Source organism: Python bivittatus, unplaced genomic scaffold (assembly GCF_059951505.1).
Source record: "Python bivittatus isolate LINGU-HERP-01145 unplaced genomic scaffold, Pbiv_v1 ctg000020_np1212, whole genome shotgun sequence".
Lineage (NCBI taxonomy): Eukaryota > Metazoa > Chordata > Lepidosauria > Squamata > Pythonidae > Python > Python bivittatus.
In genome coordinates, this window is record NW_028277030.1 from 36,813,893 (window position 1) to 36,832,830 (window position 18,938).

An 18,938-nucleotide genomic window follows, 5' to 3' on the forward strand; every position below is an offset into this window, starting at 1 on the left:
ATGCATTAGCACGAGGTTCATGTGCAAACCGTACATTAAATTACACACTGTATAAATCTTTTCATTAGATACCAGTCCCCTTGTCCTTACTTCTTGAGACTAACCTTTGATCTTCCAGTCAGTAACAAAAATAATTACGATTTCTGTCCAACCTTGGTTGATCTATGTAATTCAGAAATAGCTGCACAGCTGGAGACAGATGTTCATGTCTCCATTGCTAAACTCTAGAGAGGCTTGCACTATTATTTATATCACCCTTGTTATGAGTTTATCAGCTTCCATATGTCACTCTGTAAATGCATGATATATTCTGCGAATTTCAAGAAATAATGACATTGCAGAAGTGGAAGGAGATGAAACAAGAAAAGGGAAAAATTAAAACTTTCCTGACATTTAATACTACTTCACGGAATAGAGCTTTATACATTAAATGGTAAATTCAGGTGTTATCTTTCATCTCTAAAAACTGTTTCAAGATTATTTCACTGACTAGCACTTGCCTAATTTAGCAATTTATCGAAGAAACCTTAGAATAAGAAAAAAGGGAATCTCTTAATTCCTTACAAACTAGGAAATCTAGTCTAGGGGCCCAGGAGAGTATTAAAAGGAGCCTACAAATTTTGGGACAGGAAATTCTAAACAGGATTCTTCCCCCACTCAAGATCCTGGAAAAAATATTCCCAGTCTTTCCAAGTCAAAAATCAGAGCAGTTATGGGTGGGGCCAAAACTATAATTGGGTGGCAATTATATAGTCTCTTCTTTTGGTCTCCTTTTCTTTTCTCTTTTCTGACATTGTATCTAATACTTTTCTAATAGTCTCTCTTCCCTCAAATAAGTTGGCAATCTAAATTGACTCAAGTCAGTTGGGAGTTATTCCTTAAAGAACAGTTAGCTTTGAAATAATGATACATACTTTCCTTTAATTTGCTGCATATTTAGTTAGCACTTGGGGAATATATTAAGTAGCTCCAATGGTCAGTAAGGAGTTGGGAAGTTTAAACTAATTAAAACTAGACTCAGTGCACTTATCTTAGCTGTTGACTTGTCTGTGAGGTGGTGGTGTTTTTTTTTAACACGATTTATTTTTCCTCAAAATGGAAAGACTCATGAAGCATGTTTTCTTAGTTACTGTAAGAAATATGCCTGGACACATACAGCATGCAACTCCACTCCCAATAGTGGAGCATGTGAAAATATCTGTGCCAATTTTCTCTGCTTTGCAATCAAACGACGATAGCTATACACCAGAGGAGCATTTCCCCCTCATCTTTCCTTGTTTAACTCTTGGTCTAATTTTAATTGGTTAGAATTGTAGGATTTTTTTGATGCCCTAAGCTAAACTTCTATCCGTGTAGGTATGTGTTTATCTGTATGCTTTCTGAGCAAGCTTTCCTCAGTGGAACACTCCTTTTGTGACAGGAACCAAATCTTTGGCTCCAACATTGTATTTTTAATAAAGGGCTGTTTTAAGAGAACACAATATTTCTAATCAAGATAATGTAATCCAGGAGAAAAGGCATAGCAAACAAGCTACTATTTCAGGTTTATTAGGTCATAAAATATAGACTTATATTTCAACAGAACATAATATAATCTTCCATTTCATGTACTTAAAATGGTACACCTTTATTCAAAAATATATTATTTAATGTACCCCAAAATACACTTCAACCTTTATTTAAAATAAATTCAGCTCCAAACACCATCACCTTCCATCTAAGTCCTAAACAAATTCCTTTTCTTTCTAAACATTTCCCAAATTAATTTTAAATATTCCTTAAAACAGCAATTTGGAGGAGGTACCTGTGCTGCAGTAGGTAACTGCAGTTTAATTGAAGCTGTGGTAAATTAAGATAAAAAAACGCCCTCATGTCAAGCTCCATTCCTGGACAAATTAAACAGAGTAAAAAGCAATGCATTTCTTGTGTTTCTCTGAAGCACAAGAGCATAGTATTTCAACAGATTTAACAAAATTAAAAATATATATAATTGTTTCAGATGTTGTTAAAAAGGAGATAAATTCATTTTTCCAAAATGTCCTCACAGCTGAGCACATTATTCTGTGCTTCCCCTATTCCATACTATGAGAATCTTACTAAATAATGCTTAAAGGAGAGAAATACAGTGCAACTCCAGACAAATATGCCCTTTGTTTTCAACCAAGCTCGCCATTATCCAGCAGCAGGTCCCATGGAACTCTCTGGGACTTACTTCTGAGAAGATATGGATCGAGTGGTACTGTTCATGGAGTAAGTTAATGGATCTTTTTCTTAAATCCCATAATGCCCTGTGGAAACTGAATGCATTTCCATCTCGTGACCTCCTGCTTAGAAGGCTCATAGGGTGTTTTGGTCTATGAAGGTTGACAACGTTTTGCAGCAGTGTTAGAGATGATGGACCAATCACATCTACCTGAGGTAAGAAGGCTATACTATATTTCCCCCCTCCCTTCTCCCACCACACAAAGTCAGAACCAAATGTGAGCACAGGCAACCGGCAGCATCCACAGAACACCCAAAGCTTTGTGTCTCCAGAAAAAGCTGCAACCCACGAGCAAAGAGAAGGAATATGGCTCCGAGGATTACACTGATTATTCTAGACAAAATAGCTGCGACAATTGTGTGCGATCTTTCAGCCCACTGCATTTAGCTACCATGTGTTTATTTAAACACAGTTCAACTTACTTTATCTAATGGGGCAGAACTTCTAAAAGGAGAATTGTATTTAGCTAAGCATTTAAAAAAAAACACAAAACCTTTTCTCAGTGCTTTTTCTAAATAAATAGCCTGCCAAAGTTTTCATTGGCACAATGTAGCCAAATGTATTCAATTTCCTTTAACAATATAAAATAGTCACAGGAGTTCTGGATTTTCTACCTTGAGAGGAAGGGAGGGAGGGAGGGTGGAGAGAGAATATACAAAGGCTTTATTTTATAAAATGAAATAAATCTCAGTATGATTACTAAAAATTTGCCTTCGATGTTCTACTACATACTAAGATAAACCTATACAATAAAGCATTTGAAATGACATTCATACAAAAGAACCTATATACCTTTAAATAAATAAAAGCTACTATGTACATTATACTGTACATGAAAAGAGATGTGACATAAATGGGATTAAGTTACTGTATCTAGTATTCTTATTTTCTCCATGAAAAAAAGAAAAAGAAAATAAAGGGGTATCTTTTGGCTGTACTGTACATTCTAGAGCTGGAATCTAAATTTGTCGCGTCTTTTTCTTTTTTTTATTTAACTTGTCCCCGCCCATCTCCCCACAATGGGGGACTCTATTTTCCTTTTAATTTTCTCAGCTCCCTAAAAAAATGCCACTGCACGGGTTTCTCTTAATGTTGTTTATGGTTTTCTTTACTCGACTTTTGTGACAACCACATTTCCTTCCCCAAATGTCTACAAATGAAGCCGCACCTAGAGGGTGGGGAGGTGGCAAAAAGAGGACCTGACCGCAGCCTTGCGTGTGTTGTGACAGGATACCATGCGGGTGAACTGATCCTCTTCTTGGAGAAATATTGTGAAATGGTCACTCCAATTTCTCTATCCCAAAAAAGAAAAAATAGTTAAAAAAAAAAACTGGATAAATTTGAGTGTCCACTTTGCGGCATTCTTTTTTACCACCTAATTCTAGTGGCAACCACACGATCGCACCACCATGTTTCTGTACTTTTTCAGAATAACGTTGGAACTGTCATCAAAATAGAGGACAGAGATTGCATTCAGTTTTGTTGGAGCACAGCAAGGCTTTGGGACGTGATCAGGGAACATCAAGTGGACCTGAAAGTCAAAGACAAGAAGATACAATGTGATTTTACTCATACAACGATCAATTGTAGTTACTCATATAATTAGCAATAACACACAATACTTTTTTGCTTGGAGAGTCATAGTCACATTGTTCTGATTTTAATGTTTTATACCGAACAGCGTATCATGCTTTTACTAAGAATATCAACAAACTCCAAAATTTGTCTTGTGGCTACTTATAGGTTTAGTGAGGCTTAAATTACATCTATATCATTAAAGGCAAAAAGTGTTATGATGGATAAGACTTAGCACAGGTAATTGTTTATCTGAGTGCTAGTCTGTGAAATCATATGACACCATATTCTGCTCATATAGTCATAAATGAAAGAAGATGATAATCTCTTGATTCCCATCGTTTTAAATATCCAGGATAGCATAATTGATAAAATACTAACATTGTGCTAGAAACCTGGGGTCAAATCCTCCCTCATCCATGAAGTTAATCATGCAGACAGGACTACAGGATTTATTTCCTTTTGTTTTGGTGTCTTCGAGACTTTACTGACTCCTGGCAACTGCCTGGACTTATCCCTGCAGTTTTCTTTGAAAGATTTTTGGGAGAGGTTTGCCCTTGCCTTCTTCCTAGGGCAGAGAGAGAGCGACTGGTCCAAAGTCAGCTTTCACGCCTAAGGCAGGACTAGAACACCCACCCTCTCAGTTTCTGGACTGGTGCCTTAAACCACTACCCCAAATTTTAGTCTGACAATAATTCTTACACTTCCTGTGCTTCTTGTGAAAAAGTGGTAGGTGGGATACAAAGACAAGCACATTCACCTCTATTGGGACAAGCACATTTTAATTATAAATAGCTTGTTCTGGGTGGAGAAAACTGCTAACATTTGCGTCTTTGCCTCATTGCGTGTATTAACGTACTTTAAACCAGTAGTACGCAGTAGCTCAATTGTTCTACCCTCCCTTTTTTAGAACACAGCAGCCAAAGTTAACAAAAATGAGAATGTCCTAGCTAAGCCAGCCTTTCATATTCTTTCCTTTCTGTCCAACTCAGTATTTACTTTTACCTGCTGCCTTAGAGGATAATCTAGCACATAAAATCAGAAAAGATGAAGGTTTTTGGAGCAAGTACATAACTGTGCTCCATTCATTTCACCAGGAGTGAAGTAAAGCCCCAGCCCAGAGGCTTGCTTCTCAGAAGAGGCACTCAGGAGTGCAGAGGAGGAGGATGAGAGAGAGGCATTGAGTGAAACAGGCTTGGATAACCATGAGGGAGGCAACACTTCTGGACATGACTGGGAAAGGTACTGGGAACACTGGAGGAGAAAGGAAAGGCAGGGACATTGTACTTGTAATCAAGTTAGAAATATTATCCTGCATATGTTGGGTATGCTGGAAAGAAAGGACGGAACTGTAAGAGAAAGGACAACAGATGATTAAAGCCTGAATAAAGGTTTCAGCATTAACAGACTTCATTTGTTTTTGCTAAGACTGTTAAAAGCTGTTGTAGCCGTTTTTTCAGAAGCGTTACAAGCCAGCACAGGCCATCAGGAGACAGCTTTTATAGAGCCGTTACCAAGAAGAGATAGTTTGCCCTGTGGAGATCTTTCTAGAATAAACCAGAAGCCCAAAATAAAAATTTAACATGAGAATGTTTTGATCCTTTAATACATCATAGTTAAAAGAAGATTGAAATGGTTGGGAATATGTGTCTCTGGTTTTATTTGATGCCACAATTGCTGCTTGTGAAGCCATGTAAAATATGACTTTCATTTCAGAATTTCTCAGACATTCTCTTCTGGTGATGGAACAGATTAATAAGAGTATTTGTCAGTAGTGAGGCTGCCAGAATTTAAAGAAAAAATAATGCGGTTAGTGTACAATTCTTCCCAGCTCTTAAATGGCTAAGTGCAGCTCCTTTGACCTGAAATTCTTCCTCTGCTTAAAACTGAATTGAAGAATTAAACTCCACATCTACCATACTAAATGTTCACAGCCAGAAGCCATGATTAGCATATCATTAGAAGTTGGTTAATAGAATACCTTACAAAAACTAAGATTAATTGGATTCTTCTCTTTTCTTTTGGCACTGGAGTGTAATTCATAATTGAATACTTTATGTAAGTTCAATCAACTCTACCAGAAATGCCCAAGTTTACAACATCAAGCATACGCTCAGGGCCATACATCATCCATCTGTACCCTGACTCTGTTGTAGGTAGGAAGGGTGAAAGGAGATGAAACCTATAAAAGTATGCTAAATAAATAAATTTATTTAGATATACAGTATATATATCTCTCTCTCTAAATAACTTTATTTATTTAGATAGATATAGATATAGATATAGATATAGATATAGATATAGATATAGATATAGATATAGATATAGATATAGATGTATACACACACACACATATATATTGATTAATAATATTTATATATATGCATAATATATAGTCAAATAAAACTATATAAATATACTAAATAAATAAATCTCTCAGATTGTGATCAATTAACTTGTATATCGGAAGACCTGTAAATCTTGCTGGAAACAGCTGGGCTACGCAAATCTTTCTGCAATAAACAGTAATGCCTACACAATCAGAGGAAATCCCTGCTTTTCCTAACCAGATATCCTCAGCTACAATATAGTGGACTACCTTGCCATAAGATTCAATAGGTGTGGTTGTGCACTGACTGGGAATTATGGGAGCTGTAATCCCACAAAGCTAGAGGATGCCACTTGGAGAAAAGTTGACAACCAAGCTCCCTCAGTTTCTTCTTTCTGAAAGGTACTGGCTGCATTTACACTCAGTGTCCTGCTTGTGAATACCTCATGATATATTTGGAAAGTGAGACAATATATTAGTATAAAGGATGGCAACTGCTCTTGGCATTCCGTTCTAGGATCGATTTAACCGTCTCTCCCAATATTGCTTGTTTGCTGGAATTTGCCTGGACTGAGTGAACATCTCTTTTAAGCAATTAATGGCAAAAGAAGAAAGGTCATGGCAAAGGTTTTCCTTAGAAAGGAGGAGGATGCTGCCTTCAAGGCAAAGCCTGGGTAGATCTGAAGAGGGATTGGGAACCTGGTGTGAGTTATTCATATCAACATATACCTACACAGTATTTGCCCTAAAGCTTCCCTTGTCTCATGAAGGTCATCTCTTTTAAAGTTGGAATTAATTTAAAATCATCTGAACTTGCAACCAAGGGCTGTGAAACAAGGCCCCAATTTTTGGAGCCAATTACTCAGGAGATTGAAGATATGATGTCAGCTGCAACTTAAGAACAAGTTACCTATAGACACAGATTATGTGTGGACATGAGGTCATCTTTTATTGAAACCGATTGCAACATTTGTTTGTGTATATATATGTGTGTGTGTGAATGAGAAACCCATGTATATAATTTTAGTTGTTGTATTATGTTTTTTTCCCTTTTGTTATTGTTTTATTCTTTTTCTCTGTTTTATTGAATAAAGAAAGCACAAAAATGGCTCAATCTTTAAAGTGTGTAACCCTTTATTACATTTTAAATTAATGTCATTAATTCTATTTTTGCTTTTGTTTTTGTAGTACAAATTAAAGAAGAAACTTTTAAAATAGACTTTAAAATAAACTTTACAAACAGACTTTTAAAAATAGGTGTAAAATATTGGAGAAACTGTACTTTCAACCAGTAATGTAGCTGGAGCACAGTAGATGTATAAATCACCACGACCACCACTCTCCAACTATACTGTATTCCCCCAAAATCTGGAAAGTCAGTTGTTATAAATCCTATTTTAACAGTAAGAGTGGTGATTTGATAGGATGGGTAACCCATTCAGAAATCCTAAAATATTTAAAAATTCTAATTTCCTCATTAAATATGTTTTGATTACTACTATCTCATGATTATGAGTTATCTAAAATACTCAGGAGAACCGGCAGCCCGTAAGTGTTCTAAATAAATAAACAAGCATATAGTTTTATTTGACTACTATAATCAGCATCTGGGGGTAAATCCATTTTCAGCCCTATTCATTTTACTGCTAATCTTGTGATAAAGGAGCCTGAGGTATACCTAACTAAGAATGAATTGAGATTCGCCAATTTACATACTGGGATTGTGTTCTGCTTTGGAACTTGCATAATGGATAGTAATATTTAAAATAAATGACAAAAACAATTATAAAACATATGAAGAATGTTATCTCTGTCAAAAAAGTTATCCGGTGACATTTACAGTTGCTGACTCCATTTTGAATCAACCAATGGGAATTCATCCAACACTGTAATTCAAGGAACACCCAGACAGCACTATATTTAAATCTGGGGGGTGGGGGGGACTTTTGTAATGTAAAGAATGGAAAAATTCAAAATAAAAGCCTGGAAGATTTTAATGTTTGGACATACTGCTTATCAGAACGACCTTTCAGTTATTGTTTTACAGTGACATTTCATGCACTGGAAATATGTTTATTTGCATTCTCAACATACCTGGGGTCTTTGAGACCAACTCTCAGGCATGATAGAAGAAAAGCGTTGTAATCAGTGAATCTAGTATGATTATTTCTTGGACTAAGTAAATTGAAATCAAAGGTTTGACCTTTTCAGAGTAGTTAGATCATCATATAAAGACCTGGATGATTTCTGAATCATACTTTAACATATGAGTAATTTGTTTTTCAAATTACATTGCCCCCAGAGGCATGCTTTGAATAATTCCAAGCAGAATAAAAAGATTGTTGGTGTTAGGGTATATATCTATATACACATATATGTACATATGTGCACCTATAAATGCAACACAGAGGCACAGTGGGGCAAAAAAGTATTTAGTCAGCCACCAATTGTGCAGGTTCTGGGATTTTTGCTCACCGTTCTTGTGATCATTTTGACCCCACAGGGTGAGATCTTGCGTGGAGCCCCAGATCAAGGGAGATTATCAGTGGTCTTGTATGTCTTCCATTTTCTAATTATTTTAGAATTTTAAGTTCTCCCACTTAAAAAGATGAGAGAGGCCTGTAATTTTCATCATAGGTATACCTCAACTATGAGAGACAAAATGTCTGATTTTATTTGCAAATCATGGTGGAAAATAAGTATTTGGTCACCTACAAACAAGCAAGATGTCTGGCTCTCACAGACCTGTAACTACTTCTTTAAGAGGCTCCTCTGTCCTCCACTCGTTACCTGTAGTAATGGCACCTGTTTGACCTTGTTATCAATATAAAAGACACCTGTCCACAACCTCAAACAGTCACACTCCAAACTCCACTATGGCCAAGACCAAAGAGCTATTGAAGGACACCAGAAACAAAATTGTAGACCTGCACCAGGCTGGGAAGACTGAATCTGCAATAGGCAAGCAGCTTGGTGTGAAGAAATCAACTGTGGGAGCAATAATTAGAAAATGGAAGACATACAAGACCACTGATAATCTCCCTCGATCTGGGGCTCCATGCAAGATCTCACCCCGTGGGGTCAAAATGATCACAAGAACGGTGAGCAAAAATCCCAGAACCACACGGGGGACCTAGTGAATGACCTGCAGAGAGCTGGGACCAAAGTAACAAAGGCTACCATCAGTAACACACTATGCCGCCAGGGACTCAAATCCTGCAGTGCCAGATGTGTCCCCCTGCTTAAGCCAGTACATGTCCGGGCCCGTCTGAAGTTTGCTAGAGAGCATTTGGATGATCCAGAAGAGGATTGGGAGAATGTCATATGGTCAGATGAAACCAAAGTAGAACATTTTGGTCTAAACTCAACTCGTCGTGTTTGGAGGAGAGAGAATGCTGAGTTGCATCCAAAGAACACCATACCTACTGTGAAGCATGGGGGTGGAAACATCATGCTTTGGGGCTGTTTTTCTGCAAAGGGACCAGGATGACTGATCTGTGTAAAGGAAAGAATGAATGGGGCCATGTATCGTGAGATTTTGAGTGAACACCTCCTTCCATCAGCAAGGGCATTGAAGATGAAACGTGGCTGGGTCTTTCAGCATGACAATGATCCCAAACACACCGCCTGGGCAACGAAGGAGTGGCTTCGTAAGAAGCATTTCAAGGTCCTGGAGTGGCCTAGCCAGTCTCCAGATCTCAACCCCATGGAAAACCTTTGGAAGGAGTTGAAAGTCCATGTTGCCCAGCGACAGCCCCAAAACATCACTGCTCTAGAGGAGATCTGCATGGAGGAATAGGCCAAAATACCAGCAACAGTGTGTGAAAACCTTGTGAAGACTTACAGAAAACGTTTGACCTCTGTCATTGCCAACAAAGGATATATAACAAAGTATTGAGATGAACTTTTGATATTGACCAAATACTTATTTTCCACCATGATTTGCAAATAAATTCTTTAAAAATCAGACAATGTGATTTTCTGGATTTTTTTTCCCATTTTGTCTCTCATAGTTGAGGTATACCTATGATGAAAATTACAGGCCTCACTCATCTTTTTAAGTGGGAGAACTTGCACAAGTGGTGGCTGACTAAATACTTTTTTGCCCCACTGTATGGGTTTTTGTGTATACTGTTTGTGTTTGTGTGTGTGTGTTGTGTGTATGGAGAGAAAAAGACAGTGTGCTGTAGTAGTTAAGGTGCTGGACTAGTAGTAGGGAGACCAGGTTCTAGTCTTCCTTTAGGCATAAAAGCTGACTTTGAACCAGTCATTCTCTCATAGCCCTAGATTAGAAAGTAAAAAAAACAAAACAAAACCATCTGTCTACCAACCCACACTGGACCAGTCCATAGCTTTCAGTGAAGAGGACTTTATCCTGCAGTGGATTGATTCAGGGTAGGAGGAGGAGAAATAGCAATAATGCATTTTTCATATTTAAAGGGAGCATCTGTCCAAAGACTAAGCAACATAAAAAAAAAATAGAGATTTGAGATAGTTTAACCCTAAAAATATTATAGGAAAACCAAGGAAAAATAGAAAGTATTGGGACGAATAAAAACACAATTTGTAAAATCCTAATATCAGTGCATCACTGCTTACAGGTGTTCCTTTGGAAATACAATATAGCACTTGGTTTGTGCTTGAAATGAAATGTTAGCACAGCATACAATATTTCTAAATATTTTTTTTCTTTAAAGCTCCTATGGAAGGAAAAGACATTTAAAAAATAGGACCAAATAGATATTTAAAATGTTCCTCTCACTGTATGTCTAGGATGCTGTATCTCCTCATAACTGAGTTCATTTAAATGAAGCTCCACTGAATCTCTTTGATTGACTGATCGATAGATAGATAAATAGATTTTATATATATATATATATATAATGTAAACATACCAGAGTCTGTACTATGGCATGATTTGTGGCATTCATGTGAGCATTGAGAGGGAATGAACATTCTCCATCACAATAAAATGCAGCATAACCCTCTGGAGCTATAATCCAATCCTAAAAAATAGAAATAAAATATTTAAATGCAAATTTCCCATGTGAAATCATCCCTCAGTTTTGTGTGTACACCTGAAAGATACCTGAAAATTGAAATTCCACATACATTCAGACATATGCTATGATTTTCAGCACTGTATCCTCAGATGTGCTACTGCGCAAGATCTGACATATGTAAAGGTAAAGACTCCCTCAAGTCATCTGTCTATGTGGTTTTCTTGGCAATAATAAGGTCATAAGAACTTTGTCACTGCCTTCATCTGGGATATTTATTCGACATTCCAGTCTAGCCTAAAGTCTTCATATTTTCTGATGGTTTCCATTCTAAGTACTAACCGATCTGAACCTGTTTTGCTTTTTCAAGGTCAGCCTAAGTCAGCTAGGAACTTCCATCTGTTCTGATTTTAACATACATATTCAACAACAGTTAAGAATCAGTAGCTGACCTCATACACTAAGTAAGCTAGGATATATGTTTACTATTGTTTGTTAACGAAACTTCAGTTGTCTGGCTTACACATAATTCAAACCATAAACTTGAGTATACAAACCAGAATGGCTGGACTCACCTATCGCTCTAAGCCAAAATAGCATAATATGATGAGGGATCTCAGCCTATGAAAGCCAAGTGCTACTGAACAGCTGCAGAACGCAGAGTAAGGTATGATTTTCAAAAGAAAAGCAATGGCCAGAGAGGGCAGTTTGGGCTCTCCATTGCTGCTTTTCCTCTGCAGATTCAGCACCCAAAGAACATAAAGTTTCCTGTCCTCATTCAACATGACAACCTCTAAACCGCACAATAACCCCCAGACTTTTCTATATTGAAGTGAGAGCTGGGTTTGTCAGAAGAAACATAAAAGTGAATGAGTGTAGTAAGAATGGGGTATATAAGTATGTGAGGTAAGACAGGGAGAAATAGGGTCAAAGAGGAATGGGGTGAGGAAAGAACATGGATTGAATACAAAAGTGAGTGATCACTACAAAATAAGCATGTTGAAATGATCTGGTCCTATAGAGAGAATGAATGAGGATCAAATCGCTCAACAAAAATATAACAGAGGACAGAATGGGTTGAAAAGAAGGGGAAGACCATGAAAGTCATGGCTGTGTGGAGCTGATGTGATCTTCAAAAAGGAAAAAAATGTGAAGTTTCAAGCACAAAAAGGTAATTTATGAAGTGGGATATGGGCATGTTGGAAGCACGGATGGTTTGCATCAACCAGAGGATACGGAGAGGTACATAACATATATTCTGTTATAAATGGTGTAAACAAGATGTAATTAGATTTCCTTTTCTTTTTCTTTCTTTTTCTTACTCCTTCTTACCTTCTTACCCTTTTTCTGCACTTTGCCTAACCCAAAGTGTAGGTATGTATATGAGAAGAAGGAGAATGATACTTAAAACTGAACATTGTCTCTACCTGCCACCCCAGGTCTCGAAAGCTCACGTAGAGTTCATGTTTTCTACAGGCTTGCTTCTGTTCACTTGTGTTATAATCTGCAGAAAGAAAAGTACAGTGCACAATTACTTATTTTAAGCACTCATTAAACATACATTATTTGTTCCAGTTTTAAACATTCACTATTTTTTCCAGAAGATATTATTGTCATGGTGTAAAGGATGTTTTGTACCATCATGCTCAATGCTGGAATCGATTCATAAGAGTTTTGTCCTGTTTGGTTTCTCTTGAACAACTGATTGAATCTATGACCTAAGCCACATCAACCCCACCCATTCCTTTTCCTGATTATTCCACATGCCTAATAAGTACAGCTGGTGCAAATGATATGGTTACTCCGTAGAGTGCAAAATGGTTTTCAGCATTTAATAGGTGGCAATTTTTCAGTAATTTCATGGTCTGACTTGGCTTCCAGTTTACTTTTAAATCAGATGAATTTAGATCAATAAGACAGAATGGAATACTTCCTTTGTCTCTGCATTATTGTTAAGGAATGTCAACGTTCAGTGATGTGATATACATTAAATATAAAGTTGCTTTCTACACACTGTACATTCTGTCTATTGAGTGACACTTCTTTGTGGCTTCCTTTCCTTTTTCATCTTCCTAAATGTTCAGATTATTCCTACCTCTCTGGTACAGAAGATAGAGGGAGAGAAAACATGCTGGATCTGCAGCTGCCAGTCACTTTTCGGAAAACTGAAAAATATTCATACCAGTGGAAAAATATTGTTCTACACATACCGAGAAGCCCTTCAAAAACTCTTGTCTCCCCATGCATTCCCCCCCCCAAAAATAAAAGTCTCCAGAATGGCCCAAAGTATCACTTTGCACTTCTCCACAGTCCTAAAAAGGCTAAACACAATTTGAAAACAGATGAACGTTGTCTGGCTGTGAAAAAAAATGTATAGATTCCAGCATACTTAACATGGAACTACTGTAAGTGGTTAATATCCAATCTCAAGAAAAATGAATTACATTTGACCGCAGGCTTATTTTGAATGCAAAAATACTAAACCAAGTCCATATTCCATCCTTGAATTTCTACATGCCAGATGAGAGAAGTGTGGGACATTATATTACCTTCCATGTAAATGGCTGGGGTGACATTTACTCTACAGAATCTGGTGCCAATATTCCAATTTCATTGACTGGGGCTTCAATTATCCATATGCTTATTCTGCTAGGAATCAAAACCATGGGACATTACAGATGAATGAAGTTCGTACCCAAATAATTTAGGAACTAGAGTTGGCCACTGCCCTCCAGCCCTTTAAATAAATCTTTCTGGAGCAGAAAGAAGGGGGGGGGGGAAGTCTCTGAGGGGAAGAGAAAGAAATCAAATTCGAAACTTGTCAAAATACCCATAGACAAGCAAAGAATATTTGAGATAGATCAGGAGAAAAGAGGATGAAAAGAAAAGACATCTGAGTCTGAATATAACATCACAGAATATGTATAGGTTTAATGATGAATTAAATTATACTGTTGGGCTGCAATCATACACACACACTGGGAGTAAATCACATTGAATTATATTATTTCAATGCAGATGTGATTTTTGCTCCATTTTTCAATGACGAAATGGTTGGGGGTTTTTTTTGTTTTTATTTTTTTGTCATTTAATCAACTTGGCTCCAATTCTGGCAGCAATGCAACTCAGGAAGAAGCATGGGACTGTCACCCATTGTCCTCTGCAGGACATCACTGAGAAGAGAAATAGGCCAGCAGCCGTAAGAGGATTTCTAATATAATGTCTGCTTCCAGCCTTAAACTGGTGAAATTCTACTGATCTGTTTAAATCCCGTTGATTTTTATGGTATTGAAGCAGTGGAGCCTACCTGTGAGCAACTTGCTCCCCCAGCTTGAAGGCATGGCTATGATCTGCACAGATTCAGAAACATCACACAAAATTATTTTCATCGGTGAGATGCTCTTATGACAACTGAAGCTGAAGATTGTGCACTGCGTGATGGAGTGTGTGATCAGAACATATTCATCAGATGTTTCCTAATGGACTGATAGTAGTATATATTCTACTACAGAACTAGCCACAATGCCAGTATACAAGTCATGGTAAGGATGTTTGCATCTCCATAGGATTGAAATGAGTGTGTGTTTTACTTGTGAGAGGGCTGATCAATATGTTCGTGTGGATCCTACTGGTGTGCAACCACCAATCACTTGGTGCCATCACTGTACGTAGTCTATGTGAACAAAAGGGTTGCCTTTTCTTATTTTATGTGAACTAATAATTTTTCTTATCTTATTTATAAATATGTTAGCAGAAGAATGACACTCATATAACCTCTCATGTGTGCCATTATCATTATCTAAACAGGATATTTGAAATTAAATATTCTTGTGTATGCTCTCTTCTTTGAAAATAAACACCGGATACAGAGTTTCTCCTTTGCATAGACAAAATGGATGATCCATACAGACCCAGTGTAATGTAATGTTCATTGGACTGGAGAAATCCATGTTCAAACATGGAGCTTACTGAGTGAGCCACCGTGTTTCATCTTAATGCACCTCACAGAGTTGTTGATTGCACGTATAACATTAGGAGACTCTTCTATGTTTACCACTTTTAGTTCTTAGCAGAAAGGTGGAATATAAATACAAAGAAGGAGAAGGAGGGTCATGTGACCTTTAAACATTGTTACCTATAAAAGTGACTCATAATTCCATCTCTTCCATATAAATCAGTGGGATTTAAAAGCACAACTTCTACTGATTCATGCCTAGAATTTTCCACAAACAACCACAAGACCCTAAAGTATTCAAGCCACTTGAGAATAAATGTAGGATATGCTGCTAGAATTTGTCTATGCACTTTACTTAAATCATGTGCCTTAAGGCATCGCATGAAGATACAACCTAGGTACATTCTTTCAAAAATAACTTCTGCAGCGAAAGCCTCACCAGAAAGGTGAGTTAGGGATGGGGCTATATTATTTCAAGTTGCAGGTAAAATGGTACAATATGTGTTGACATGCTCTCCTGCAGATGAATGAAGTCCTATTTCCCAGAAATAAAACCATCATGGAGAAAGCTATGGCAGAGCTCTCCTGACATTCTAGCTTTCTTTTTGGAACAATTATTTGTTTTCAGGATGGAATATTCAATCATGTGAATCCCCAGCTATAGCACAACCCAGGCACAATGGTGCCCAGGTCAATGAAGAGTTCAAATTAAATTACATTTCTTCTGAATTTTTTTTTTCTGCTGCAAGGGAAAGTAATTTTCCAGTCTGTTAAAGAGCAAACACATACAAACAATATGGTCAGAATGCAAGTAGGATGTGGGCAACATTTGTTACATAATACAATATTTAAATTTTTTGTCATATGTTCAGTTTTACAGGATGAGTTGGGAAATGTGGGTTGAAATGTAACTTGGTGTAATGGTATGTGAGAAAGACCTTGAGAAATGGGGTGAAGAGATGCTGCCTAGGGAATGGTCATATATGAGAGGACATAGCCCACAGCTGCATAATGGGCAGAGAAAGAGGCTCAGAAGGCTGTAAAGGAGACTGTGGGAGATTTGTACTTTCAGACTTGCAGGATTGATGTCTAGGTAGACCAGACAGGAAACACAACCAGATAAGCTAATTCTACTTTATTGTAAGGCTACACTAACAGAATCTTGCAAGTACAGATCTCCCACCATCTCCTTTATAGCCTGAGAAGCTAGGGAGGATCCCCTCTGAACCTTTTTCTCTGCCCTTTATGCAGCTGCGGGCTATGCTCTCTCTTCACTGACTGTTCCCTAGGCAGCATCTCTTTGCCCCATTTCTCAAGGACTTTCTCACATACCATTACACTTGGTCCACAAAGATATGGTCACTTGACTATATGAATCTAAACTGCCAATTAAACCAACTCTAAGCTAACCATCTAGAAGTAAAGCTTCCCTGAAGAAATGACAACTGTCAGAATCATGTCCTCTGACCACCTCTTCAGTAGGAGAGGGTTCCATAAAATAGGACATCTGATCACCCTTACCTGCAACACTTGACATTCTTGAAGTATTTTGTGAGCTGCCGGATTTGCTGCGATTCTGATTTTTCTTCTTATTGTTGGCAGCTCGGACAGATCGAAAAAGGACTTCACTTGCTTTAAAGAACGCAACCATGAATGGTTGTTTTGACTGAGGACCATGCCTGCCTATAAGACCAGCTGCTTTTACATTGATACTGCGACCTGTAAATAAAGAGATATAAAATTAGCTACCATGACACAAAATCCATTAATTTGTGTTGGATGACACTGATGACATTCTAGATAAGGTTTGTGTCCATAGAATAGCTTCTTTTGTGGGCATTACAGTATCAAAAGTGTGTAATAACTCTGCTATAGTTCCACATTATGGCAACAAAGAAGTTAGCTGAGCAAAAAGGTCAGATCATCCTGTTTTTAGAAACTGGGGAAAATAAATTAAGAATCCTGTATGCCCAAAACATCCCCAGGAGAAATGAGAAATGGAGGCAATGTATATATTTATATTTCAAGACATAAATAATTTTGAGGCATTACTCAATTTTTGTCAGGACTCTGACATACAGGTACAGCTGAGGCTTCAGTCTTTCAAGAATAATATATAATAGAGGGTGAAATATTACATGATTGACTCTGATTTTACTCCTGAGGGATGCGCATATTTCTTTATTATATTTGTCCAGTCAAGTCTGAATAGTCACTTTGTCAGATTAGAGACTCTCCTCCAGGGCATGTGTGTGGGTGGGGGGTGGAAGTGCGGAGTATCAGAAGAAAAAGTTGAAAAGGGAAAGTCAAAACCAAGACGTTGAAGTTCCATCTATCTGAACTTCGAACAAATAACCCCCAGGCTCTTAACAAAATTTGTTTTGGCGTCTTGAAGAGTTGTGTGTCTCCCCATATTATGCAGAACCTTCATTCTGCCAGAAAGCGAGACAGTGCCATGTGAAGTTATGCAGCTGTACGTGGAGAAGCATTACCGCTGGCCAGCCTTTAAATAGTAATGTGTTAGTAAAGAAATGCTGAACTGAGCTCTTCTGGGGACAGCAACTAGCAGTAGAATTCTTCTGATCTATTGTTGGATCGAAGAAAGGAAATTCTGCAAACTGTTGGACAAAAAAGCCTCCGCCTTTTCAAGTGAGTCATGCTCCTGAGTTCATTCTCACTACAGAGAGAATTTACTAATAGCCCTAGGACTAAGCCTTTCTCAAGTCAGCACTAGGCTTCCCTTTTTAAAGGCAAACGTACAGTGGCTCTTTGCCAGGGCTTATATTTTTGAGAAAAACCTCTATCATTGGCATCACTGAAAGAGGCAGTTTGATTTGCGGTTAAAGCAGTTTCCATTCTACTTCCACTGTAACAAATGTATTAATTCAGCTCAGACATTCTCCTTCCTGGCAGCCTTTTTGCAGGGACGGGTGGAGGGAGAGAGTAGAAGTCTCAGCCAAATACCATACCTTGAACTGACCCACTTCAGTACATAAACACTTTTACAGTGTGTTTATTCAGATGTAGCACTTTAAATTGGTTTAAGATGTATCCAATGACAGAGAAACCGGAAAAAGTTTTTTAAAAAAAAACAACCTGTGAAAATTAAACTCAGGAGCAGAATAAGTGAGTACATATTCAGGCAATTGTTAATTCTGGAGAACAAAAGGAATTCTGCAAAGGATGGAATATAAATCCAGATGATAAGATAATATCATCTTCTTAGACTCTCCTTCCCCTTTTTAGTAATGCTTTTAACTGATGTTTTATGTATTTATATATATTTATATTTTTAATGTTTGTTGTGAGTCGCCCAGAGTTCCCCCATCGGGGGGAGATGGGCAGGTGAGAAATTTAATAAATAAATAAATAAGTAAAATAAAGCTTTGTGTGACAGAGTGTGTGCTAGATGCTTATACTCTGAATAATTACATTAATTGAAAACTTTTTTAGTTCAATTGTTATGAAATAGAAAAGAATATCTATATCTCGGGGTGAACTGTGGAGTCCTTGGTGCTCTCTGTGCTTAGTTGCTTGCCTCAGACATTTCATTATCCAACCGATGCACTGATGATGTTCCCTAGTTGGGTAATAAAAGGTCTGCAAGTAAACAACCAAGCTCAGAGAGCACCAAGGACTCCACGGTTATGAAATCACATAGCACAATTCACTCTTGAATGAGAATGTCCTTAACAAATAAAGTTTGAAAAAATGATATTAAGTATTATAAATAAGCTAGGCCACAATAGTCCAGGGTTAATTTCAATTTCAGTAATTTACTTCAGACCGTAATGAACAAAATGACACTTTCTAAAT

At 37.5% G+C, this 18,938-nt stretch overlaps 1 protein-coding gene across 2 annotated transcripts in view; it reads right to left on the bottom strand.

Annotated features, from left to right (window-relative positions):
* Positions 1 to 2,888: 2,888 nt before the first annotated feature.
* The window catches only part of BMP5 (bone morphogenetic protein 5), a 56,724-nt gene continuing 40,674 nt past the window's right edge, over positions 2,889 to 18,938 (bottom strand). Inside the window, exons 4-7 of one of the 2 annotated variants that reach the window (XM_007431739.3) lie at positions 16,644 to 16,841; positions 12,595 to 12,671; positions 11,063 to 11,173; positions 2,889 to 3,794 (exon numbers count right to left, since the gene is read on the bottom strand). In XM_007431739.3, coding sequence (XP_007431801.1) covers positions 3,645 to 3,794; positions 11,063 to 11,173; positions 12,595 to 12,671; positions 16,644 to 16,841 — 536 coding nt within the window. In that variant the 3' untranslated portion in view covers positions 2,889 to 3,644. The remainder of the gene's footprint in view (positions 3,795 to 11,062; positions 11,174 to 12,594; positions 12,672 to 16,643; positions 16,842 to 18,938) is intronic. The other variant, XM_025168902.2, reaches the window with a different exon arrangement.